Source organism: Sciurus vulgaris, assembly GCF_902686455.1.
Source record: "Sciurus vulgaris genome assembly, chromosome: 7".
Classification (NCBI taxonomy): domain Eukaryota; kingdom Metazoa; phylum Chordata; class Mammalia; order Rodentia; family Sciuridae; genus Sciurus; species Sciurus vulgaris.
In genome coordinates, this window is record NC_136467.1 from 76075265 (window position 1) to 76093069 (window position 17805).

General features: G+C 34.3%; 2 protein-coding genes across 4 annotated transcripts in view; one reads left to right on the plus strand and one right to left on the minus strand.

Annotated features, from left to right (window-relative positions):
* Window positions 1–17805, plus strand: part of RARS2 (arginyl-tRNA synthetase 2, mitochondrial) — a gene marked incomplete at its 3' end in the record, with an annotated part of 92533 nt that overhangs the window by 66018 nt on the left and 8710 nt on the right. The gene's annotated exons all lie outside the window — the stretch shown is intronic.
* Window positions 1–17805, minus strand: part of SLC35A1 (solute carrier family 35 member A1) — a gene marked incomplete at its 3' end in the record, with an annotated part of 29268 nt that overhangs the window by 2289 nt on the left and 9174 nt on the right. For all 3 annotated transcript variants that reach the window (XM_079146997.1, XM_079146996.1, XM_079146998.1), the window contains exons 3-7: window positions 7443–7602; window positions 7100–7252; window positions 3426–3492; window positions 654–830; window positions 84–218 (exon numbers count right to left, since the gene is read on the minus strand). In XM_079146997.1, coding sequence (XP_079003123.1) covers window positions 84–218; window positions 654–830; window positions 3426–3492; window positions 7100–7252; window positions 7443–7602 — 692 coding nt within the window. The remainder of the gene's footprint in view (window positions 1–83; window positions 219–653; window positions 831–3425; window positions 3493–7099; window positions 7253–7442; window positions 7603–17805) is intronic.

The following is a 17805-nucleotide window of genomic DNA, read 5'->3' on the forward strand; positions in this document are numbered from 1 at the left end:
CCAACTGCCATTTTTAATGAGGTGAATGAATCATGAGGTGAAAGGGTCTTCCATGTTAACAACTAATATAAACTAAGACATACTTATCTGTAATCCAAAGAGCATCACTGAAGCAATGGTAGAAAGGACAATGGCTGCTGCTGCAGAAAACCCTTTCATAATGTTGTCTGTGTACTTGACCACAACAGAAGTGTAGAGGCCTCCAACACTTGCAAGAACTTGGGATAGAGAAAGAAAGATCTTAACACTCAAATAAATGAAACATTCTGTAATGATGAGGTAATTTCATTCCCAGAGATGCTGCACTAATTTACGTAGGAAAAATACTATTTTCCTTAGAAGCAGTCAACTGAGAGTTTATACTAAAAGTAAATAGTTCCTTCATAAATGTTTCTTGAATGCCTAATTTAGTGATCTATTACTAAATTGTACACATGTATTGCTATCACATTAAACACTTTTGATTATGAAAGGAAAATTGCTTTGAGGTAGCTATACCACAAAAGAAAGTCAATAAAACCAAAGTTACATTTTCAAACTGATATTCATAGTATCAGAGTAATTTTAAAATGCTATAAAAGCTTAAAACAGACACCTAACTTAAAAGAATGTAAAAAGGATCTACTCATTACCTTTAATTCCTGGATACTTACAGATAACAAACCAGACGTAATAAGTGTAACCATAGAAAAACCCTTTTTCTTTAATTTCAGCTCCATCTGACAAGTAGGCGCCAACTAATGTCACAACGATCCCTGATAGATACATTTGAATGTTTCTCACCCAAAGGGAAGTGTCTGAACTCTTTAAGACTTTTTCAAAATACACTCCTGAAATAATAAGATTATTAAAGATATTATGAATTAATTTAAAATGTCTCATTTAAAACATACCCTAGAGATATATGAAGTATATGATTTGAGGAACAAACACTTAAATATTATGTGGGTTATGACACGTGATATTCTGAATATTACTAATTTACACAGAGCATAAGGTTCAATAACTAAAAGTAACTTTAAAAGCAGTATTTGACAGAAAACTATCAAATTATTGTTAAAAAATAGTTTCTACCTTTATTATAGCAGTAAGACAGATCACAAAAGATTAATGCCAGTAAAACTTATACTGGTCAGCCAAAAAATCTATACTATTAAATTATCTTAATCATACCCCTGTTGCATAAAGTCATCAGTTAAGAGGTTTTTTAGAGACACAACCAGAAAAAAATTTAAACAGGACTTGCTGAGTTAAAGACATCTTCCTATAAAACAAGTTCATACACTGTCATAAAGATCATAAACTAGAAAATAAATTTTGTGTATATGTGCATTATTCCAGGGTTGAGGGCCTATCATTTTTTTGTTTTGAGATACTTCAAAGTAGTACGGTTCCCCCAGCCTACAAGTCACATACCACTATTAAGTTTTATATTTAAATGAATGTATGTTTAACAAGGACTTTAAAATTTTTAGATGTAAATACCATGTTAGTTAGAGATTTAGGAACTGGTACTAAAGTACTCAACTAAAAAGTTTAAAGAAAAACTTTCTTTTTTTTTTAAATGTACCTATGTTAGAAAGAGCCAGAGAATGAGGAAAAGTCTGTAAAACAGATATATTTATTTCTACTTTTGATTTTATTTCTGGGAAAACCATTTAACTATAAAGTGCTTAATTACTTTAAGCATAGAAGGATATGAAACCACCCTCCATTTCCTCAATTGTGTATTGAGAAGCTGATCTAAATACAATGTTGAACATAAATATTTAATTGCTCAAAAATTTTGCTAAAAATCAAAAGATTTTTCATTGGGGAGGGGTGACCATTTCTGTTCCTAATTTGTTGGCTCCTAAGAATAAAAGTTTAGCATGATGCTGGTTAAGTATAGTCCTAAAGTTAGATTTTCTCCTCTTATGAAACACCTGTTTATAAGTAGTGTATTTCCACATTCCACCTACTTTCCTAGTCAAAAAGTCCCAACTCTTCAAATAGGTACAACACTCATACATTGCTGGTGGGACTGCAAGTTGATGCAGGCACTCTGGAAAGCAATATGGAGATTCCTCAGAAAACTTGGAATGGAACCACTATTTGACCCAGCTACAACACTCCTCGGTTTATACCCAAAGGACTTGAAATCAGCATATTACAGTAACACAGCCACCTCAATGTTTATAGGAGCTCTATTCACAATAGCTAGATTGTGGAACCAACCTAGATGCCCTTCAATAGATGAACGGATAAAGAAACTGTGATATATATACACAATGGAATATTACTCAGCCATAAAGAATAAAATTATGGCATTTGTAGGCAAATAGATAGAGTTGGAGAATGTCATGCTAAGTAAAATGAGCCAATCCCCCCCAAAAAACAAAGGCCAAATGTTACTCTAAATGGATGCTGATACTTACGGGGGGGGGGGGGGGCAGAAAGGGGGTAAGGGAAGAATGGAGGAATGCTGGATTGTGTACAGAGAAATGAGGGGAGGGGACAGAAAGGGGTGGGGGTGGGAAATAAAGATGGTGGAATGAGACAGACATCATTACTCTATGTACATGTATGATTACACGAATGGTGTGACTACATGTACAATAACAGAAATGAAAAGTTGTCCTCTATCTGTGTACAATGAATCAAAATGCAGTCTGCTGTCATGTATAACTAAATAGAACAATTTTTTAAAAGGTACAAATAATAAAGAAATGTAGTTATAACTAATATATTCTTAAAGAGCTTCAAGTTTCATTCCTGTTGAAAATATTTCTAAAACTCATTGATTTCTTATCTTGCACTTAGCATTCAACTCTATCTTTTCTTTATTCGTTGGAGTGTGGTTGTCCCTACACATGACCCCAGACTTCCTGTTTTCTTGATGGTAGTTATTTTATGCTTTCCCCACTTTTTGGATGCTGTGATTATATACTGTGTTTTCTGAATTACACTCCATCCACCTTCTCTTTCTATTCTGTAGCTCCTAGACTGCTGAAGCAGAGGAGAATTTGAGGCTATAGGGAAAACAGGCACCAAGCTGGTTAACATTAACATCCTAGAGCAGCAGGAGCTAGCAGTTACAGGAAAATTGGAAGATGTATTTTGAGCTCTTTGAAGGCCAATTTCTTCCATTATTCAGTGTCTGTTTTCATTTACTTCTTGGTTCTTGGCTAGAATAAGATGGTCAAGGATGAATAAAATATGTCTTAGAAAGGTAGCTGCAATTCTAAAAAAGGACTGAGGATTGAACTGAGTTAAACAAGGCCACACATTTACTGGAAATTACAGCTGACACAAAACTATAAGAAGATAAAGCTTTCATGGAAGTAAAATTGTTATAACAAAGCAAAATAAATTAGGTCCCTTCTTAAAAGTTTTGATTAAAAAAAAAATGTAACAACAGGTAAAATAATATTTTCATAACTTACCTGCAAATCCTGAGCACAATACAGCAACTGCTATAGCGCCAAACCCTAATAATGGATTCTGTTCCACCTGAAATATTAATTTGAAAGTTACTTTCAGTCACTAACAAATAGAATTCATCCAACAGTCCAAACAAGTGAATTAAAAAATAAGTGGTACAGTCCTCCTAAAAGTATATTCATATCAGGTATTCTACCAGGCAAAACAAAAAGACTGTTCCAGAAATTAACCAGAGCACTTAAGTTAAAATGTGTCCCTAAAAGCAGACATAAGATATATGCATGATATAACATGAATACCGCCTGCTTCCTAATACCAATAACTCTAGCACAGAATTTTGCATAGTTGGCCTGCTTCTTAATTTTGTCACCACCCTAATTCAAACACTTTATGGCATCAATCCTAGAATTTATTCTCTATCAGCTTCAGGATGAAGTGCTGGCTTTGAAACTCCCCACTTTGTCAAATATAGTATATCTTCTGTGTACCATAATCACTGCTGTATACTGAATTGGTAAAGATGATGATGATACACAGCTCTGGTAAATAACTTCATGTATAGGAAAGATTGACAAATATGTAACACTGCGAGACATGTGCCAACAGATGTAAATGGGGCCCCAGTCTACTGTTTCAACTTTACTTTCTCTTTCTTCCCTAAGCTAATATTCAGGAGTTTCCATCTGTCCTTCCTGAGAAATAAATACTGTTGCAATATTGCTGAAATTAAAGGGATGACACTTGACTATAATGTAACAAGAATATACCTTGTTCAAAATAAATAAGCCTAATGTAAGGAGAGTAAGTACCTGAGAGAGAAAGCTTGGTCTAAAATGTTTGTATGATGATAAAAGGAGAAACAGAAGGCACTGTAGACCCAGTGGTTCTCAATGTATGGTCCCTGGACCAGCAGCAGCAGCATCACCTGGGAATTTATTAGAAATGAAAGTTGTCAGGCCCTACCCCAGACCTACTGAACCAAAAGCTATAGGAATGGGCCCAGCAAGCTGTTTTAAGTAACCTTCCAGTTGCTTCTCATGTACACTAAAATTTAAGAGCCACTGCTATACTGTAGATTAAACTGATTAACATGTTTTCCTAGTAAAATCACAAGACTGGCATAGATACTAGGGAAAAAAAAATCTTATGAGACACCACTAAATTTGCTGGGAAGTTCAAACTAGTGAAAATCAGTATCTAGGGCTGGAGATATGGCTCAGTTGGTAGAGTGCCTGCCTCACAAGCACAAGGCCCTGGGTTTAATCCCCAACACTGCAAAAAAAAAAAAAAAAAATCAGTATCTAATAAATTCTTGAATTGCTTTCCTGCTAGTTTAATCTCTACAGTAAGGAAAATCGTAATAAAAACAATTTTCTGGACTTCAATTCTGATGAGAACTAATAGATGATGAGGTGAATATGATGGAAACTTTGGAAGAAAGCAAACTTTTTATCCTAACATAGCCAAACACAACACAGTTAAGGGACATGTGCACCAGTCTTGAATAGAACAATTTAATAAACATTCAGTTGATTCCATGACTAGTGGGAAGATGGTTGAAGACAGATTATGAGTTTCTGAAGAATGAGGTGCTGATGAAGATCACTGGGGTGATGTCACATGCCTATAACCTCAGTGACACATGAGGCTGAGGCAGGAGGATCACAGACTAGAGACCAGCCTTGGCAACTTATTGAGACCCTGTCTCAAAAAATAAAAAGGGCTAGGGATGTAGCTCAGTTGTAGCTACAATCCCCAGTATCACCAAAATAACAACAACAAAGCAACATGACTACTTGAGGGCAACTTCACTGAATTCTGATTATAGGAACAAAACAACTGAAGAACAGATCACCAAGAGGAATATATAATCAGGAATTTTAAAACAGTATCAAGAAACCAAGGGCTGGGGATGTGGCTCAGTGGTTGAGTGTCCCTGAGTTCGATCACTAGCATCAAAAAAAGAAAAGAAACCAAAACCTCAGAATAAGTACAGCCTTACAAAAAATACCTTAAAACATTAAAGAAGGCTTTTAAGAGATTTACTTAGAAAATATTTTTTGATAATGTACTGTTAGATGGCCTGAAAACAGAATTGCCCAAATCTAGTTCATACTTTCTTTAAATAAATTATAAGCACATTAAAGAGAACTGATATCCAAAACCTCTGATTTGCTATTATAAGAATACCTAGCTAAATAAATTCAGAAGTCTCTTAATCAAGAAATTTAGAATAGAATAATGCCAGTATTAAGTGATTATAGCTGTTATTGTATGGATTGCTAGCCAAATGTTAGAACAGACTTAGATGATGAACTTATGTCTAATGATCATCATTGGAAAACTGTGGTTTCCTATTACTGTTTAGATGTGAGGTATCCCCCAAAAGCTCATGTGTGAGATAATGCAAGAATTTTCAGAGGTGAAATGATTAGATTATGTTTTAGTTGGGTGGTAGCTGTAGGGAATTGGAGTGGAGCTGGAGGAGGTGGGTCACTGTGGTGTGCCTTTGTGGTTTATAGTTTGTTCTCTCTCTTTCTCTTCTTTATTAAAGAACATTCTGGAGTGGCCCAAGTTAGGGTAAACTGCCGTGTAATCTGCTTTAGCTAAAAACTTTTCATATTACCTATGTGTGGTGAACTTAACACCTTTTGTATTGGTGTGAGGTATCAAAGTTAATATATAACATTTAAAGGTTTGCCTTCTCAAATTATTTCTCTTAAGTTTTATAACTGAATTAAACATGTAGTGCATATCTGACAAATGTTTTGAACTATCACTGAGAATATAAGCATGCTTCCACATCATCTGAAGGCAATAAATACTAATCTAAAACACATTTTCTGAAAATGAACATTTTTCTACCAATTTAAAGAGAAAAAAACTTAACTACTCTTATGAGTTCTCTCTATATTCTTATGTGCTTTCTCTGTTTAAGAGAACCATGGTCCATTTGATAAAACTTGAAGAAAGTATTCAATTGTAGAGGGAGGCCCCTGACCTTTAGAAAGTCATTCACTACTTTCTCTCCCTACTTCTCCCTGGGGAAGCTCTCAGTTATTACTGATAAAGGCAAAGAGTATTTTCTTTAAAATCAGGTATGTAACTTAATATTCACTCTTATAAACTTCTTAAAGGGCTTTTTTTTTTTTTTTTTTTTTTTGCCCTATATTCATCGTCAGTGAAAAGGGCTGGGCACTGTGGTGCACACTGTAATCCTGTCATTGACAGAATATGTGCCAAAGGATGAAAGAAAGAATGCAAACTGAACGGGGAAAATCTTGACTAGTATATATGGTCTAAACAGGTTCACAAGTTCTTAACATATTCACCATGTGGAAGCTGGCACAATTTTAATCAGAAGTTAGCTACTAACCCTATCTTCAGACTGTTACTTCACCTCTTTGGAAATATACTTTGTCATCCACAAAATAAAGATTTTATAAGCTACCTTCTGACTATAAAATGCACTAAAATACTTTCCTCTAAGAATAAAAAGATAATAAGCATTAATATCCTTAATAATAGTATAATGCTAAGGGGGGAAAAGTCTCAATAAGGCAATATTTATTTAAAAGCAAAGAAATGTAATCATATTGCATTCATCAATGTGATATCTGAGTATATAAGATAGGAAGCTTCCCATTTTAGTTACGGTACGCATTTTATTTCTTACCACAACTTTTGTAGCTTGGGCTGGTTTCCACTGTACAAGTGTGACTCCACCACATAGCATAAAAACTGAGATCCACTGTAATTTGCTGAGTGTCCGGTTTAACATTAAAACAGTACATAAAGCAGTACAGGGAATCTTCAACTGGTAAGTCACCTGGAAACAAAACAATTATTAATAAATTCAGCTAATATTAGCCTCTGACACAAAAATATTATTTCTGATGCCATTAACAGAACTATTAAGAAAAAATATTTCATACATGGTGAAGAATTAATTAAAACCTTCCTACTCTAGAAGTATTTTTTAAGATTCAGACCTTTTAATTATCATTAATGCCACTTACCTGGTATACTGCTGCATCCAGATTGCTAAGAGCTAGGAAAGCCATGTTGTTCTGAACAGCATATACTAACGATGGCACACTTAACTTCATCAGTTCCTTGGGGCTCCCCAAGACGTTTTCACTTAAAGATGCCTTGAATCTACCCAGACTACCAGTTTCTCTTTGAAAAGAAAAGTGGGAGATGAAAGGGTGGTAAGGTAGAAAACTTTAAAACATTGTTTTAATAAGATTCCTATCACACAGGATAGTAATACTGTGAAGTCCACTGATATAATTTAGTACACTTTTTAAAATAATTTCCAACTAATTTTAGATTTATTCAAAGAAGCACACCAATGGTACATTCCCATTTTAAAAATTAAAATTTCACAAGCACTGCTGTAATTGTAATCCCAGCTAAAGAAGCTGAGGCAGGAGGACTCCAAGTTTCAGGCCAGCCCAGGCAATTTAGCAAGACCCTTTATGAAAATAAAAATTAAAAGAGCTGGCATGTAGCTCGGTGCTATGTAGAGGACCCCTGGGGTTGAATACTCAATACCATAAAAAATAATTTTTAGGCTGGGCACGGTGGTGAACACCTGTAATCACAGTGGCTCAGAAGGCTGAGGCAGGAGGACTGTGAGTTCAAAGCCAGTTTCAGAAACAGTGAGGCCTAAGTAATTCAGCAAGACCCTGTCTCTAAATAAAATTTAAAAAGGGCTGGGAATATGACTCAGTGGTAAGTGCCCTGGGTTCAATCTCCCGTACCAAAAATAATAACAATTTGTTTTTAAAATTTAAAAGTCTATTTTTATTTTTTTTATAATGTTCAGTTGTAGGACACAATAACTTTATTTTTATGTGGTGCTGAGGATCGAATCCAGGGCCTCACGTGTGCCAGGCAAGTGCTCCACCACTGAGCCACAACCCCCAGACCTAAAATTCTATTTTTTATTAATTTTTTCTTTCTTTCTTTTTTTTTTTTTTTTACTTCCTTTCTTTCCTCAGTCCTCCCTTCCCCAGGAGGTATCCAATCCTTACCCAGGGCCTCAAGCATCACCTACCAGGCTCTGTTTCCAAAAAATGGGGTAGTAAAGGCTAAGACAAGAGGTCTATCATTATTAATTTCTATGTGATGACAACTAGGTTTATGACCATCAACTCTAGTCAAAGCTCTAGAAGTTTCTAAGAATTTGAAACCCAGGGCCTTGTGCTTGTGAGGCAAGCACTCTACCAACGAGCTATATCCCCAGCCCTCTAAGAATCTTAAGTAATAAGATATCAGGAAACAGAATGCTAAAAGAGATTACCTATAGAAAAATCCTCTGCCACGTTAACCATATTCATCAAGTTCACTCTTTTATTGATCAGGTCATATTTTTAATAGCCATAATTTTTTCAAGTTACACTCTAAGTGCAAAAAATGAGAAAGGCTACAACAGAATGGAATTTAACTTGGATTAATGATCAGGTCAAACATTATTTGTAAATTAACTGCTTATAGAATAGACAATAAATATTTATATACACAGTCTCACAAAATTTAAGACAAATCTATATAATTCTATAAGAAATCTGAATAATTTACTAATCTCAACAACAGTAACCCATATCTGTATATACAAAAAGTTTACTACCCGAGTGTACATTGATTATGCCATGCTCTAACTATCCTTATTTTTGCTCAGGTGGATTGGCCAATCTGGCTCATATTTTCTGTACTGTACATCGGTTCATTTATTTCCTGAAAATAAAAATAAAGCAATATTTCATAATAAGTATCAATATCCCCCAAAAAGTGCTTTATCAAAATGGTTCTAAATGTAACACACAATAAACCTCAATGAGGGCCATAATACCATTGTGGTAAGACAGCTCTATTTTATGGTAATCAGAACGTGCTTCTGTATTTTGGGCTAACACATTAAAAATGTCAATGCTGCAAACTCAATTTTCCATATTTAAATAATGCAAAAATGATTACCTAAGTTCTGAGGGGAACAAAAAAGTTCATACCTGTGTGAACAAGTATCAAATTGATACTGTGTCTATATATTCCTGTAGCAGTCTATACCCCAAGAAAATGATTAAGAGTAAATTTGGACCTAAGCCACAGAACAAAAGATATTCTTCTTAGTTACGGATCGATCTTTTTTTATTTGCCAAATTCAACAATCACACCACAATGTTAATCTATATGCTGAAAAGTAATACATAGGACAGCCTGTTAGTGAACCACAAACTTGCAGAAGTTTGGAGCAGAAGAATCCAAAGGATTGCTCTACTGAAAAAATCTGTATTTTCCAAGTGTCTGAAGATTGGGCCTTTAAAGATTTGGCTTTTTGTTTATGGTGCTGTGGGGAGAACCACAGAGCCTTGTCCATGGTAGGCAACCACCCCACCACTGAGGTATAACCCCAGCCCTTTGATGCTTTTTAAACAAATTTTCAGATGTCCTATATACTTTGACATCTTAAATGGACTATAAAGAATAATTTCTAAGAGTGTTTTTGCAAATTAGAAAAGTTGTAGGAGAAAAAACATTAAACCAAAGTGCCACAGGGTCCAACCCAAGAAACCATCTTAAATGGTGATAAGTTATGAAATATAAATGAAACATATAATTACCACTAATCAGAATCACATGATAGTACAGATATAAATCATACAGGCTATGGGACATATAGGAAATTGCTTTTACTGTACTATTACTTTTAGTACCCTTCTAAAATACTGTCTTCAGAATGGCACCCTAAAGGAACTACTGAGGTATCATTTGTACAAATAGCCCCACACTCCACCTCCTCCTGTATCCATTTATCTCTAACAGAAGGTTCTTTCAGCTGAAACTTAATAAGTTACAATATAGTGGCTATTACCCTTTCCTTAATCACCAGCTATGGCAATGCCATTTTATCTCCACCCCTTAGTGATAGAAACCTTCATGGTGTTAGTGGCTTTTTTTGGCTGTCCAGAAAACAGAGTTGGCCTCTGTCCTGTCAGAATATGGTTCACTTAAGGATCAAATTGCTACTCACATAACCACAAGACCTGGATGAATAAAGGTTATTGTGGTCCTTTTTCTCCCAGTCACTAGTCTTTCTTATCTCTTCTTCCCCACTTTTCCGGTTTCACATAAGAAGGGTTATGAAACAAATCAGGAGACAATCTGATAACTTTTTCGTTCAGTGTAACAAGCCAGCAGAGTACTTGTGAGGATTAACCACCTTTTCTTCATCTCTTTTGGTCGTACATAATCTATCTGTTGGATGTTTAGAAGCTATTTTCTTTCAGAGTCAGGAAGGTTTAGGTATCTTTTTCTGGCACCTTCTCTAAATCAGATATGAGAGAAGCCAAGGTGTACCAGAATGCTTACTACTAGAAAGCTCCAATTTCACTGCAGAACCTCAGAATTATAGCAATATTACATAATTATACATACGATAGTTTGAAATAAGTTACAGAAGGAGTCCAAAAACTCAAGAGTAACAACAACAAAAAAGTATAAAGACTTATGAGGTATATGGAAGAATAAGTGAAAATCTTACTACACAAAATTTCAAGAAGGGGAATTAGTAAGTATTAAGTTAAATCCTGCTTATTTATTAAGAATACGGACTTACAATTACTTAGCTTTACTAACTAAAGTTGTAAAAAAAGTAACAGGAACAATATATATTTCAGTAAAAACTAGTAAATCATCTGTCCTTTTGTTTTATTATTAAAAAACAATTGATTCTAAATATACTACTGCCTAATATACTATAAAAATTAGAAATAAAACCTAAAGGTTGTTTATCCAGGCATTTTTTTTTTTTTTTTTGGAAGTCAAAAAATACCTTAATGAGCCCCTTTTGTTTAAAAAAAATTATCAAATTTAATGCTAAGACAAAAAGTCATGCTGGAGGCATCAGAACACCTGACTTTAAATTATACTACAGTGCTATAGTAACAAAACTACATGGTAGTGGCATAAAAAATGACACATGGACCAATGGTACAGAATAGAAGACACAGAGACAAACCCACACAGATAACAGTCATCTGATCCTGGACAAAGGTGCCAAAAATATACATTGGAGAAAAGATAGCCTTTTTAACAAATAGTGCTGGGAAAACTGGTTATCCACAATTAGAAGAATAAAACTAGACCTTATCTCTTACCCTGCAAAAAAATCAATTCAAAATGGATCAGAGACCTTGGAATTAGACCAGAAACTATGCAACTCAAGAAAACTAAGGGTCAAACTCTAGTACATAAGTACAGATGACTTTCTCAAAAGGACCCCTAAAGCTCAGGAAATAATGCTTAGAGTTAATAAACAAAATGGTATCAAATTAAAAAGCTGCTGTACAGCAGAGGAAATAATTAGTAATGTGAAGAAAGAAACTACAGAATGGGAGAAAATCTTCACTAGCTACTCTTCTGACAGGATTCTCATCTAGAACATATAAAGAACTCAAAAAACACCAAAAATTCAAATAACCCAATTAATAAACTGGCAAATGAATTACACTGTGGATGGGACTACAAATTAATACAACCACTGTGAAAATCATACGGAGGTTCCTCAAAAACCTAGGCATGGAACCACCATATGACCCAGCTATGCAATTCCTTGGTATTTATCTTAAAGAACTATAATCATCATACTGCAGGGATAAATGCACACCTATGTTTACAGCAGCAGAATTCACAATAGCCAAACTACAGAACCAATCTAGATTCCATTAATGGATGAATGGATAAAGAAAATGTGGTATAAATACACAATTAAGTGTATAAAGCCATAAAGCAAAATGAAATTATATCATTTGCAGGACAAGGAACGGAACTAGAGACCATTATATTAAATGAAATAAATCAAACTCAGAAGGTCAAGGGTCATATATTTTCTTTCATGTGGAAGCTAAGAGAGGAAAAAGGAAAAAAGAAAGGTAGAGGCAGGGATCTCATGAAAATCAAAGGGAGATCAGTAGAGGAAAGGGACCAGGAACAGGGGGTAAAAAGTGGGGAGAGGGGGAAGAAGTACTAGGGAGTGACATTGGCCAAACTGTTAATATTGTGTGCCTGTATGAATATGCAACAACAAACCCCATCATTATGTACAACTATAATACACCAATTAAAAAATGGGAAAAGAGGAAAAAACAAATGGCTTTGCTAGAGAGTCATGTATGATGGAAAAAGCTTTTTAGATATAGTCTTTCCCTACTTAATTTCCCACTTGAACTATTTGATTGAGTCTTATCATTGGAATAAAATTCATGTGTAACCTTTGTTACCTGAAGAAGTCCTGAAGCTCCATGTTGAATGCAGAGAGATTCCACTGCTGCCTCCCCACCTAAATTCACTATCAACTGACTGAAACCAATTCTTTCTGACCTATTTTTGGTCAAAAGTAGGCCTCATTCTTCCAACTCTTGATCTGATGAGAACTACTAGAAGGCATATAATCCTGGGCTAATTTACCAAGGCACTGTAAAAAATGAAGGCAGCACAAATTACTTGTGAGTTTAAGAAATTTTATTAATTTTGTTTACAAATGTCTTATCATCTGCAAAGTTTAATATATTTAACTCAAGAGATTTTGAGGAGCTAGGTATAAAAATCAATAATGTGGTCAATTTGGGGACAAAAATATCCACCATATAAGACATATGACTTTTACCTCCCATGATCCTGAACCCATAACATTTGTACAAAGAGGTAATGAAACATAAATCCAGCAAAAGAAATAAATAGGTCTAAAAAATCTGTAAAATAAGTATTTGATGGCTACAATAATTTATTCTAGATAATACTAAAAAATGTAAAAAGACTTCCGATCTTAATATGGATAAGTAACTCAAAGATTCATGATACATTTGATTTATTACTAAAACACACCCAAAGTATGTATACATTAACATTTACACATCCTGCTAGGGTTAATCTTTATAGACTGTGGTGAATAGCAAACAATAAAAAGTTGACTTTGTCCTAAGGCAATAATGAAGGTGTTTTCATTTCCTTTTCTTCATACCAACCAGTAGATTTAAATCTGCAGTTAGTGTTAATAGGTGTCACAGGACTGAAGTAAAACATAGAAAACAAGACAATTTTTCTGTGAATTATAGTACTAATTAATCTAATGAAAAAATATTTTAAATGTATTGTTTTATATTTCGAACTAAAAAGTCAAATCCCACCTTATTCACATATAGAGTTTTTTTAATATTGCTGCTAATCTGCCGCCCTTTCCCAAAACAATTTACTAATTTCATTTTCAATTTAAAAGTTATCTGATATAATCATACAGGTGCCTAACAGTGTATGTACAAAGATAATTATTAAAACTTTGTTTTGTAATAGCAAAAAACTGAAAACACCCAAATGTCCACCAACAAAGACTAGTATATATGGTACTGCCATATAATGGAACACCATGCAGCTTTAAAGAAGACAGATTTCTAATGTACTGACATAAAACATTTAGGTGTAAAAAAGATAAAATGTTTAAGTATAAAAAAAGAAAGTAAAATACAGTGTATTTCAGACACATTATCCAGCAAGCTCTTCCACATATCTAGTATTCATCAATTAGACCACATAAACCTTACCTATCCAAGTAAACTAGCTATCCATTAATTCTTCCCCACACTCTCCTTTTATAGTTGCAGTTCTAACTTAACTTGTAATTGAAATACGTATAATTCCATATTCCAAAACTTATAAGTAATTGCAATAACAAGAAGCCAAACCAACATGAATGACAGAATCCTAAATTAAGTAGAAACATAAACCAAAAATACCTGTCATTATTTCAAATGAATAATGTAATTATACTGAAGAAAGAAAAAGAGAATTAACTCAAGTAATCTAAAACAGCATTTTTACTACATGCTTTAAAACAAAAAGCAAAAAACACTACATACGAATACTGAACTTCAGTTAGTAGGTCTATTTTTCACAAGTATATATTAGAAATTCTGAAACTATTATGTATTCTAGGACTGAGCAAATAAATATCGAGGATAATGGAAGCTAGATTCATAACCATTCTAAGTATGGGAAGGTTGGAAAGCCCTGTGGTGCTGAAGTGTAATCGTAGGTATCAATCAATAATATGTAACTCACTGTTATACAGATATATAGATAGATGTGTATATATAAACACATGATATATTCCCTGTCTCTCTCCTGAAAGGGTCTAGAAGCAGGGTTACTGCAGGAGCAATATGTACACCTAGTGCCTAGATTCTGGTTTCTAAATATCATTCTGGAGGAAAAAAGAAAGAAAAAAAGAAAGGAACAAGAAATCCTTGAAGAAATGTATGATTCAGGGTTGAAGCACCAAAAATATAAAATAAACCTAAAAAACTTGCTATGCTAAAAAGTTCAGTTCAGAGACTAATGGGGTGGGGTGGGGAATAAACAGTTCAAGCATCAAAATAATAGTAATGAATTCTAACCCATACAATAAAATAACCCCATTAGCCCATGAGCTGGGGGGATGGGGGAACTCTCCAGAGTAGAATAACAATGAATAAATGTATAGGGAATATTGAGATACTAGGGAATGATGGTATAGTAGGAACTTATTTGACAATATCAATGGACAGTAAGGCTAGTGGATAAAAGCAAAATGATAAAGAGAATATTTAGCTAGCCTCAAACTATCTCACCACAAGATACTTGTTAATTACAATAAATTGGTAACTTCAGAGAAACCTAGCAGGCACTACCTTAATCAAGAAATCAAAGTTAAATCAATAGAAATAGGATTAACAGATGCCATGTACATCATAATAAGCTGCATTGAGGACACATCATTTCTGTGATAGTCTTATCCCCCAAAAAAACTCTAAAGGTAATCATAAGAAGGTATTTGAGGGCTGGGGATATAGCTCAGTTGGTAAAGTGCTTGTCTCACAAGTACAAGGCCCTGGGTTCAATCCCCAGCACCGCAAAAAAAAAAAAAAAAAAAAAAAAAAAAAAAAAAGGCATTTGATAAATATAATTTGAAAGTTATTCTACAAAATAAATGGCCTATGCTGTTTAACAGTGAAAAGGACATATGAAAAAGAAAGATGGAGGAACTGTTTGAGATTAATGGAAGCTAGATACATGACAACTAAATGCAGAGTGTGATCCTGGAGTGGACTGCATTTCAGGAAAAATAATTATTTTACTAGAAAGGACATTAGTGGAGCAACTGGCAAAAATTATCTAAAAGGTCTGTAAACTACATAATGGTATTGTATCAGTATTGATATCTCAATTTTGATAATTTTATTATAAGAAAATGTCCTTGTTATAAAAGTATGCTTTACTGCATGTGTCATGTGCTATGGGCCAAATACTTGTTTATATATCCCCTGCCCCCAAATTTATATATCGAAGTCCTAATCCCCCAAGTAATGGTATTTAGAGATGGGGCCTTAAGTTTAAGATGAAGTCAGGAAGATAGAGTCCCCAAAATGGGATTAGTGTCTTATAAGGAGATGAAAAGACCAAACAGCAACAGAAAGGAAGCTGTAGGCAAACCAGGTAAAGGGCCTTCACCAGACGCCTAAACCAACATTTTACACTTAGATCCCCCCAAACCTCCAAACCATGAGAAATAAATCTTTACCATTTAAGCTACCCAGTCTATGGTATTTTGTTATAGCAATCTGAGTACAAATGGCAAAAATATTAACATTTGGAAATAACAACCTGAATTAAGATACATAATAAACTGTTAATATTTGTAAGTAAAGTTAAAATAAGAGGAAAAAATTATCAGAAACTACTGAAATGTCTAACAATTTCAAGTGCTTACCTTTGTCCTAGTTAATCAAAAGACTTTTCAATTATTTCATTGTTCTGAAGACTCATAATTTGAAAATTAGAGATCTGGCATCTTGTCTTCTAATCCTGTCACTGCCAGTTACTTTCTAGACACCTCTGGCAAATTAAAACTACCCTCAGCCTAAGATTTTTAATAAGAGGAATTAATAGCTACAGCTAACATAGAGAAACAAGAATGAAATGAAAATCAGCTCTATTTACCTGAATGGTTCCTTCATCTTTCTCTAATGGGGGACATGAAACATTGTTTCCTTAACCCAGTCTCAAATGCAATGATTCTGAATGTCTGAAGTCTATAAATTTAGTTGCTGCAGTCTTAAAAGAGGATGTTTGGCACTTTTCCTAACAGTTTGATGGTGATTAATAGCTGGTATCCTACAGTGTGTAGTTACTTGCTTTCTAAAGAAATGAAATTAGGTATCTGCTAATGAGGTTTTTAAATATGCATTTTTCACAGCAGTCTGAAGAAAGGACATAACTGTTTTTTTCTAAAGCAATTTTACCTTATAGCAATAAGCTATGTGGTTTCTCATATTTATCAGTTTTCTTGGCAGTCACATCAAAGTATCCAAATGCCTTTTGTCCTTTTCCCATGGCCTGAAACAAATGTGATTTGACTTTTTTTCTAAAGAAATAAAGATAAAATCCATAGTCTCTGTAGACCCAGGATATATCAGGTACTCTTCTTCATTGAAACCAATTTCTTTCTTGTATGAAGTTAAATAGTCCCAAATTGTCCAGTGAATTGCATTTATAATTTTTTGGTTTGTTCTCTTTTAAATATTTGAATAAATAGGGCAAAGAAGAGATTTAGGATCAGAATTAAGCTATTATCTTCCAGTATTTTAGCAAGCGAGTTATACTCTTCAGCCTACAAAAGTTTTGCCATACTAATATGAATGTTAGGAATTACAACCCTTCTGCCTTAAAGAAAGGATAAAGGGAAGAAAAAGAATCAAGAAGAATTAAATTAGTGTCTCAGCCATTTGACCTAGATTGCCATCATAGGTTCTGTTTAAATAGTATTTCCTAATTATAGAAACCCTCTTCCACCTCAGATTCTGACAGACTGACCTTTCATTTAAAACATGGGTACTATAGTTTGGATGTTAACTGTCCCCCAGAAGCTTGGTCTCTAGCTTGGTGTTATTGGTGGTAGAATCTTGAAGATGTGTGGCCTAGTAGGAGGTCCTTAAATCATTGAGGGCATGCCCTTGAAGGGGACTGTGGGACCCCAGCCCTTCTCTCTTCATTCTCTCTTTTCTGCTTTGTGGCCATGAAGTGAGCAGCTCTACTCCGCGTGTGTTTTGCTATGATTTGCTGCTTAGCTACAGAAGCAAAAGCAAAAGGACCAACCTATCATGGACTGCAAACTCCATAACTATGAGCCAAGCTAAACCCTCTCTCTTTATAAGTTGATTATCTAATGTATTTTGTTATAGAGACAGAAAGTTGACACACTGGATCTGGAACCTAGATAACCCATTTGGTCAAACGATCAATCTGTTAGAGATTATATTAGTTCCTTTCCAGGCTCAAAATTCTCAC